General features: G+C 36.0%; 1 protein-coding gene across 5 annotated transcripts in view; it reads right to left on the bottom strand.

The window, feature by feature from the left end:
• TTC3 (tetratricopeptide repeat domain 3) overlaps positions 1-9,420 on the bottom strand; it is a 65,039-nt gene that overhangs the window by 1,613 nt on the left and 54,006 nt on the right. For 3 of the 5 annotated variants that reach the window (XM_086765312.1, XM_086765342.1, XM_086765321.1), the window contains exons 36-46: positions 8,427-8,566; positions 7,336-7,404; positions 6,523-6,619; positions 5,456-5,556; positions 4,705-4,798; positions 4,010-4,108; positions 2,204-2,269; positions 1,528-1,949; positions 932-1,052; positions 552-779; positions 245-334 (exon numbers count right to left, since the gene is read on the bottom strand). In XM_086765312.1, the coding sequence (XP_086621438.1) occupies positions 245-334; positions 552-779; positions 932-1,052; positions 1,528-1,949; positions 2,204-2,269; positions 4,010-4,108; positions 4,705-4,798; positions 5,456-5,556; positions 6,523-6,619; positions 7,336-7,404; positions 8,427-8,566 (1,527 nt within the window). The remainder of the gene's footprint in view (positions 1-244; positions 335-551; positions 780-931; positions 1,053-1,527; positions 1,950-2,203; positions 2,270-4,009; positions 4,109-4,704; positions 4,799-5,455; positions 5,557-6,522; positions 6,620-7,335; positions 7,405-8,426; positions 8,567-9,420) is intronic. The other 2 variants (XM_086765323.1, XM_086765331.1) reach the window with 2 other exon arrangements.

Here is a 9,420-nt window from a genome sequence, read left to right as displayed (position 1 = left end):
ATGCAGGTGAATTTTTTTAGCTAAAAATCTAAAACTGGAAACTTTCTGACACACTAAGACCATATATGTAACAAGTCTTCGTGTACAAAGTATGTAAAAGAAAATTGTGCATTGTTCTTTAAGTATGGAAGGAAGGGGGGAAGGTAAGAGGGAGGAGGGTTTGGTTTTAGAAAGTAGAACAATGGCATAACTGAACAGAGTTTGTAAACGTTTGCATCTAAGTGCTAAAAAGAAAAATCCTTACTTCTCTGTGAAAACGATGCCCACATTCTAATTCACATGAGTCTCTGCTTAGCTCATCATGACATATTGTGCAAGGATCATCACTGGAGGCCTGTACGTAAAATATTAAGTTATTTGTAAACTAGCAACACTTAATCAGCAAATTTTAGTAAGTTAATAATGTTACTAATTTTAAGCAAGTATATGTAAGCTTTTGTACACAAAACAAACAAGTCAATTATTTTTTACAGCAATACTTTGATTACTTCATGTTTTATAAGAAGCACATGGCAATAACTTAACATTCATTGAAACAGCCGAGTACTTACTGTATAGTCTAGCTTTTTCCATTTAGTTTTAGGTGTTGCTCCAACATTTCCCCAGGGCTGGAGATTTGGCTGAGATGGATTTTTACTTGAGGTGTTTTTATGTGCAGGTCTTGCCTTGGGTGGGCTGGGCACATTTTCTTCTGCAGGCACTTCCCGACTCCGAGTTCCAGTCTGTGCTAGCGAAGTGGAGGATGCTGACTTCACAGGTCTCCCTGCTGAAGTTGGTGGCTAGACAGGTATTGGAAAACAATTTTGAGCAAGTTCATATTTCAGAGCTTGACAGCAAAGAAAAGTTTGCATTCTTTCCTGGACTGTGCTGCACTGTTCCCTCTGTCAGAGATGCACAACAGAAAAGGCAGCAAGTACATAGACCACAGTACCTTATTTTGCTGGTCCAGAATGAGTTCTGTTACTCTGGTTAGAATTTCATCTAAGCTCAAACCCGACAATGTATTCCCATTTCTTCTTTGTACGTCTTTTATGAAGCTAATGAAGTCTGAACTGAAGGGGAGAAAAAAAAAAAAAAGAGACAGAATTACTGACTGGCAATGCTATGGCTGTTATCAGCACTAGAGAGCACTGTTGTTTTTATGTTTGATTCACAGCAGCAGAGCCTTTAAAAGATACTGAGTTCTCAAAATGAACCTGTAAAAAAGTACCTGCTTCCACTACCTCTGAATAAACTAGGATCTAGCTACCTTAATCGTAAAAAAACCCCACACAATAAAATAATAATTCTAGTTATATTTGCTGGTTATATTTCCTAGTTGGAAAAAAAAAACCAAACCACATAAGCCAACATCATAGGTCTATTCCCTTAAGGAATGTTTCACTGACTGGGAGGGCAGGGAGAGGAATAACATTACTGTTCTTGTGAAATAGAAGCCATCTACTAAGAAATTCTTTTCGTACTTTATCATTGGATGTTCAGAACTTCTGTTACCCAACATAAAATTACACACATTGAAAAACATACCTGCTATAGTTTGGGAATATACTCTGTAGATGCGAAATAATATTTTCAAATGCTTTTGGAAGCATTTTTTTGTTTGCAAGTCCAGAAGGCCTCATTTGTACAGCTGAGTCATCTTGGTGCTTCTGGTTTGGCTGGACATTCTGGATTTTACTTCCAGAAATCCCTGACGGGCAAGTTGCCGAAACTTTATCAGAATACAGTCCTTCCAGAGGTTTGGAGTTTGTTTTCACTGATCCATAACTTGCAGAACAAGACTTAGAATTTGCATACACTGGCTTAACTCTGGCCTGGGTATTAAATGAAGCATGTGTTAGACCTTGATCTTCAGATCCTGAAGATTCAGGAAGTAAATTAGGATGTGCAGATGCAGAAGAACACATGACAATGGCTGGATCATTGACTGGAGGTCTGCCTTGTTTTGTCTAGGAAATAAACAGATTTCACAGGAAAAATAGTGATTAAAATAAAGTGAGCAGAACTCTCAAGCATTTGCAGCATGAACTACGACACATTTGGTCATGCTAAGGAACTAGAAGGTCTTATTTATCTTCATGTGCTTTACCTAGGTAAAAATATTGCACAAAAGTGCTCTTTCACAGGTACTACATATAGTCAAAACCAGTCTGAAACAGGATTACGTAGGACAGCACATATGCAAACTCTTCCTTTAACTTACTCGTGCTTTGCTAAAGAATGCATGGCTACTGGACAGCTGTAAGTCATACAGAAGTAGAGCTTGAAGCTGGTGGTAGAAACAGAACTGCTTTAAATAAGTGCCATCAATTTGAAAATACAAGAGTCACTGCTTTTGACAGATTATATAATCTATATGTAATCCAGTGTAATTTTTTTTAAACAGAAACAGTCAGCTATAGTCATCATCTTGAAAAACTTTGAGCTGACATGATCCAGAAAGACTTCTTTTTGCACTAACCACTCTCTTCCATAAATGGAAAGAACTCCTTAAATAAGTTTCGTTGTTTGACCCCATGACTGCTATTTGTTTCAGAACATGACTGCTCTAGGAATGTTGCTTTCTAACAGACAGAACTAAAATTCTACATTTCTTCCTAGTCAAACTTGCCAGTTCTTGTTCTGTGTTCTGCAGTTTAACACCTTTTCGAAGTGATATTTTACCTTCTCTCTAAAGGTGTTTAATTCATTAGCAGAAAAAGGGTTTTCATTAAGACTCAGTATTTGCCTATTAAAGTCCTGTCAAAGCTGAAAGAATTACAGATCTTTCTTCTAAAAAGGTATCACTCTCCTCTCCCGTATCACTGCAGTAAAAATGGATACCAAATGCAGCACAAGAGGCTCAGCAGTTGGTCTTTTCCAACCTGTAAGTTGATGGTAACCTAGGGATGGTAACAAAGTATTCTTAAGAGTTTTGTGCCAATAAGTAGAAAGGAGATACCTAGAAATAAGTGGGAGAGAAAAGGTATGCAGGAGAGTTGAAGTCTAACTCCAGAAGAACTGTAGTAACAATCATAACTGTATTAGAGTAGAGCCTTGACTCTAAATTATACTGAAAACAAACAAAAGAAAAAAAAAAAACATTTATTTCTGTAGAGAATATATGTAAAAACGTTGTGTGGCATCTTCAGTGAATTCAGGGACTTCATTTGTGTGTACACTAAGAATGCATTTTACTTATTGAGTCAATAATCTCCCCTATTTTAAGAGATGACTGAACCCTTTTTTCCTTACTCCAAACTGTCCCAGGACCAGTGGTTTCTGAATGCTATTTGTCTTCATGACTGGGCATCAGCTCTGTGCCCTGGTTTCAATTTCGCCATCAGTGAATGGCAGCACCTAGGTTGTTTGCACCGCTGCTGTGGCTGCCTTGGCTGTAAGTATTTTTATCACTGTCATGTGTCTCCCCACCACCTTGCTGATGAACAGTTCAAAAACACTGACTTCATCCTTGCACCAGGAGCAATGGCAGGGTTCAGAAGTAACTGACCTGATTTGAGCAAAGCATTTGTGGAACTGTTGGCCCATGAGAAAACAGTTTAAAATCATATTTATCTGGGGCGTAGTCATGACAGATGCATTTCCATAAATGGCTGTACTCCATCTAGTTAATAACAGATATGACTAGAAGTTGATTTTGGAATTTGTAATCAGTTACACATGTTGGTGTAACGGGGCCTTGTCCCTATGGATTTTGGTGCTACAGGAAAGTCACGACATGCAAAAATACTAGTCCCAATTCACACAGAACATGAAGCATTTTCAAGTTAACTATAAACAGCTTAAGCCCCTCAAAGGACTTGAGAACAGGTTTCTCACTGGACTTCATCATGCTAATCTGCAGACACCTTTTCCTTTTGAACATTACCTGGACCTATGGAGAGCCAGATTACTTTGCATTCAAGGCTATATATTCAAGTTTTCCATGTACACGTCCTGTAACGGATAGCCATGGCAATGGAAAATTAAAGAACTTCTTAACAAATACTATCAAACACAAGATACATACTAAGACGCTGGGAGGAGAAGGAAGCTCCACAGTTTCCATTTTAGTGAGGCAGTTCTGTACACCTTTTTTCACCATCTGAATTTTTTCTTCATACTCAGCCTGCAGGGGGAAAACAAATTATCTTTCACATCAGCATTAACTGAAGCGCGCTCTTTATTTAAAATAGCATTAACACAACTACTTTTTTGCAAAACGCCAAAAGATACCAAGCCTTTCAAATGGAGATGTAAGGCTGCCATAAACATAAATCTGTATTTAAGTACTTGCACTGATGCTTGAAAGAATTTGGGAAACTCTTCCTAGTTCTTAAAACTCAGCCTAGACATTTTACATCTTAACTTTTCAAAGGGTCTTCTGTTGTTTTTAAAGTAGTTACATGGATTTCTTAAACTTTAAAGAAATGCAAAAGAACCAAGAGACTAGACTTGTTAATGTGGGATCCAATTTTGAAGCAAGTGTACAAAGGACAGATTTTTGCCTTTGTAAAATTGAAGATATTCATTGTAACTTAACCATATGTAAATAATCTGGACTTAAAACTGTATCTTTCCTTTGTAATTAAAAAAATGCAGTTCAGTATCTGGAAGACAAACTACTGGTGTTCTAAAAAAGGAATGCTAAATTATTTAAGGTATTTATTCTGGATTAATTTCCAAAGTTTAACTTAAAGCTTGTTAAGAGAAATTAAGACTTACCTCTACTTTTTCCAGTTGTTTCTTAACATTTGAAATAAATATTTCCCAAGAATCAATCTGTGACTTCAACTTAGGTGCTGCTGAAGCTGAGCTGCTGAAGTATTCAAGATTTTCAGTTAAACTCCAGCATTCCCATTATTTTTGTTTAAGACCAGTGGTTTTAATACAACAGTTCCTTCCCCTACCAACTAAATCACAGTTAAAGACCTCAAGCAATTTTAAGTTAAAAACAGTTAAATTACTGGTACTTAGATCCTACCCCATCTTAGAAGCGGGCTCCTCAAATGTAAATCAGTATTTTGCTGCAACATCGAGACAGGGAAAGGGAACATGGTGTAAGTTTTTAAAAAGGTAACACCAAGAGCTAAATTAGTTCCTTGTAAGGAAGAAAACAATATTGTTGCATGCCCAGCAGTTTTGTTTGCACTCTTTTCTATTTACATTGCAGCCCTTTCCCAGTGATAATGCGCAGGAATAACTGGAACGTTCCCAGTACTCTGATCTTTTCTGACTAAGAAAGAATAAGACAAGAAGCTTGCTCCTGCTTACGTATCACATCTTGGTAATTTCAAACGAAATTCAGCTTCAGGAAAACTGCATTTAACTGTGATGTTTCTACACACTTTTCAGGCTAGCATGCTTTTGTGAGCAAAACTGACTTGTCTAGTTAAATGATCATGATGGAACACTGAGTAGTTAGTTGTATTTAACAACTAGTAGTACTGAAATTTCTGGTGTAAACTCTCCATACCTGCTCAATGACTTCAACATCTTCAGATTTACTTCTGCATTGGCAGCTACGCCATTTAGCTTGTATACTTCAGTTTCCTTCCAGTTTTTGAGTACTGATATCTGTAACAAAACATAATTATGTTTAAAAAAAAGTGCAGCAAAAGCACTGCTGTAGCACAAGGAATAAAACCTCAAAATAGATTTTAATAAGCATCTGCAACAATAGTTTGATGATACAGAGTTCAACATACACACACACACACAGTTCCTAAGGTGAGGAATTTCAAGTGGAATTAACAGCCCTGGCAGACCTTCCGGCAGGTAAAAAGGCTCCATTCACTTCAACTGACCGTAGAAAGCTTCCATAACGTTCAATTTGCAATTTATTTTTTATAAATATATATACACACACACTTACTTTAAGTTATTAAGGCAGCTTTTAAAATACTGCATGGTTGAAGACTAATGTGGACCAACAATCTCATCTTTTTATAAAAATCCTACTGCAGATAAGACAGCCATCAAGTGCACATTAAGAAGGGAGAATGTTCATGACAGTCCAAGCACTGACAGTAGAAAACATACTGGTTTAGAAAAAATCTTGATATCCATCAGTTCTCTCCTCCTTTCAGTGAAACACGCGAGTCGGTTATTGCATTCTGATTCTACCTGATAAAGAAGCAGCTGTATATGCGCTAACCATGACTAACTTTTAACACGGAATTTTTGACGTTCCTCTGGTTAATTCTTACTGATGGAATCAATTCATAACAAGGGTAAGTATGAAATTCAATTACTAGTTTAATTTTGTTTGGGACAATACTATGTGCCCCAAATTCTGTGCACTTTTAATAGTGGTCAATAATAATAATGTGCCTTGATGATTTGCAAAGTTCTGTAGGATAACACCATGAACAACACTCATTAATATTTTATTAACACTTTCAGTATATGCTTATGAAAAGTTTTAGATGTTATTTAAAAAGTAAATTGTTAGATTACACTTCACCAGTTATCTTACCCACCTCCTATCAAACAAATGACCCAAGCTCTAGCAAAAGTGTTTTAAGATTTTTTTGTTTGTACCTCTGCTTTAACAGCTCTTCTCACACATTCTTTGCAGTCATCTTGACTCTTCTTTATAAGCTCTTCCAATTTTACTTTCTCATTAGCAAGTTTATTGCTGTGAAATAAAAAGAAGTTAAATATTTGAGTAACATTTACAACAGAGTAGTATGTAAAATTTACAGCGTTCTAGAGGTTTTCTACAGCTATTTTCTCTTCTTCAGAACCATGCATCTCCATTTGCATCATACAGCTTGTACCTTGAGGCAGAGTACCATGCTCATGTAGCCATACTGCTGGCTCCACAGACATCACCTTGGGATTTCTTAACCGCCTTTCACTGTGCAACCTAAAAAGTTTATGGAGTTTGACTACTGCAGTCATGCAACTATTATTGTTCTGAGCCTGATCACATATATAAAGAATAAATTCTATAAATGAAACCTTGATTTTACACTATGTGCAAATGAGTAACTCTTAGAAAATGTTTAGATAACCTGATGTACATTTAGGGCTATAAGCATGTGAAGCAAAGCTTCACAGAACAGTTCAGTATGTCTGTACCGCACCCAACTTCTAACAGGTGTTCTAAAACACAGTGTCATATAATCAAGGGAGATGCAGAAGAGTATGTTGAAAAGTCAGATTTTATTGTTCTATCTAAAAGTAAATAATACTTACTTATGATAGGGAAAAGTAAACTAAATGAGAAGAAGAAATACCGGTTAAAGTGCTGCTTTTTGCTAAGCCTTTACCCAGAATGAAGCAGACAACTCAAATAATGACAAGTCAGCAGAAAAATGTCAATATTGCTGAAAAGTACAAGAGTTTTACCTGGTCTTGAGATATGTGTTTAAATATACGTTATACTGCTTTTCCTTCTCATCAATGGTCTTCAAATACCTAGAGTAATCAAACATTTATTAAGTCTGTTCTGAAAAACGTTCCCTAGCAAATACATGACACGTTCCTCTTTAACCATAGTGACAACTAAGCAGCAGTGACAATCTGTAAGTTTTATATGCTATTTAATACCATAAGTACATTTAAATGTATCCCTAATTAAGCAGTAATTAATGTCAAAGCAGGCTGATGATTTTTCAGGAGAGACTTGACCCAGAGTACTTAGACTGAAGATAATACAACAGCATTCAAGGACAGAAGTCTTCTCAGGTCTGTAAACTGAGAGAGAACATTAAAAATACAATAGGAATTGTTAAATCTGATTAGAAAAAATATTGCTAAGTCAGTCAGTTTCATCAGTTATATACAAGCAATTTTAAATGTTCACCTGTAACTTGCAAAACAATCAAAATACCAAAGCAGACAAATATTCCAGCCTATTAACTTCTTAAAACATCTAGCTGGTTACACAGCCAATGATTAGGTTACTTAAAGATTTCTGAAGTCTTTAGAATGTTTCAGGAAAAGCTACTGATTATAAGTTATCAAATGACACATGATTATTTTTCAGTACATCCATGACATGGATGGGTTGACTGTACAATAGAAGAGGGAAGAATGAAAATGGAAATGAAAATTTAAAGCTAATCATAATGCAGCAGAGGAGTACGTTGAGAAAGCAATGGTAAGTCATGAAGGAGAAAAGTGAAAAAGTAGTGCAGACCTAAAGGATTCTGAATAATGTGGGGAGATCACTATTTAGTGAAGGAGTAGTATTTGTTAATTAGGTTAAATAACATCATATGTAGATCCCATTAGCAACAGCTCTAATCCAAGAATTGCATTTAACTCATCTCAGAATGACATAATCAGAGCAACAAGTTCTAGTTCTCACTCTGCATACATCATGGAATCAGTAGATACTGGAACTTACTGTTGTCTATCAGAAATAACTGTACTGCTGCTGGAAAAAAAAATCAAGCAAAGGGAAAGTAATGAAAATCTGTATTTAAAATTAGTACCTGTCATTGGTATCTGTATGCTTTTTAGCTGTGTTCCTTAGTGCTTTTAAGTGCTCTTGATTTTCTTTTTTCTCCTGTTGCCATTTTTTCACTTGTATTTCTAAGTCTTGATGAAACCAATCCAGTTCATTCTTTGATACCTAAAAGCAGAAAGTAAGAAAACATTATTTCTGAAAATACTATTTTATTCAAATGCAAGCTAGAGTAGATTGCTGACACTTATGATCAAAAGCCAAGCCAGTGAAAACTACAGTAACAGAGTTTTATTAGTGCCTAATTTACTCTTCATTCAGGAGTTCAGTGTGAGCAACATACTCATAAATGCTTTCCTGCAATGATCTGCACACCTCATTTACATGGCATCAGAATACTTGCAACACTGTTTTGCAGTCAGCTAAAAGAAGAAACTCAGTTCCACAGTGTCACATAAAATCCGTACTGAAATCCAACTCAAAATCCAGCTTAAAATCAGTCCTGATACTGCTGTATCGAGCAAGACAGCAGTGAGTCTTATGGTTGCCATAACTGCTTAAAAAAAAATGAGGTAGCATCAATGCATTATTGGGTTATATATAAAAAAAAAAAAATTAAGAAGTGCCTACAATGCCCACAGACAAGTTCATCCACCCTGCATGCAGCCATGCTTTTTGCTCAAAACTTTTTGAGCTCACATTTTTACCAAATATTCATATAGAAAAAACAGATGTGAGACTCCATCATCCCTCATATGAAACTACATGAGTTTACTTCAAATACATCATTGAAAGGAAAAAAAAAAAATAGATTAAACTGAGATTGGATGACAGGCCCCATCTTACTAAAGATTAAAAAGAGGACATGGGGAGAGATGGCTTTGGTTTCACCTGATTTTTTTTTTTTTTAAATGGAAAAAAATCCTTTTCATGTACACAAATGGGTAGCCTGGAGCATCTACAGCTTTAACTACAAAATTAAATAAGTTAAAGTGATAATGGGCTGATACCTTTTTTGGGCT

This window comes from Chlamydotis macqueenii, chromosome 1, assembly GCF_036417535.1.
Source record: "Chlamydotis macqueenii isolate bChlMac1 chromosome 1, bChlMac1.mat, whole genome shotgun sequence".
NCBI classification, from domain to species: domain Eukaryota; kingdom Metazoa; phylum Chordata; class Aves; order Otidiformes; family Otididae; genus Chlamydotis; species Chlamydotis macqueenii.
This window is presented reverse-complemented; position numbering and strand designations above follow the sequence as displayed.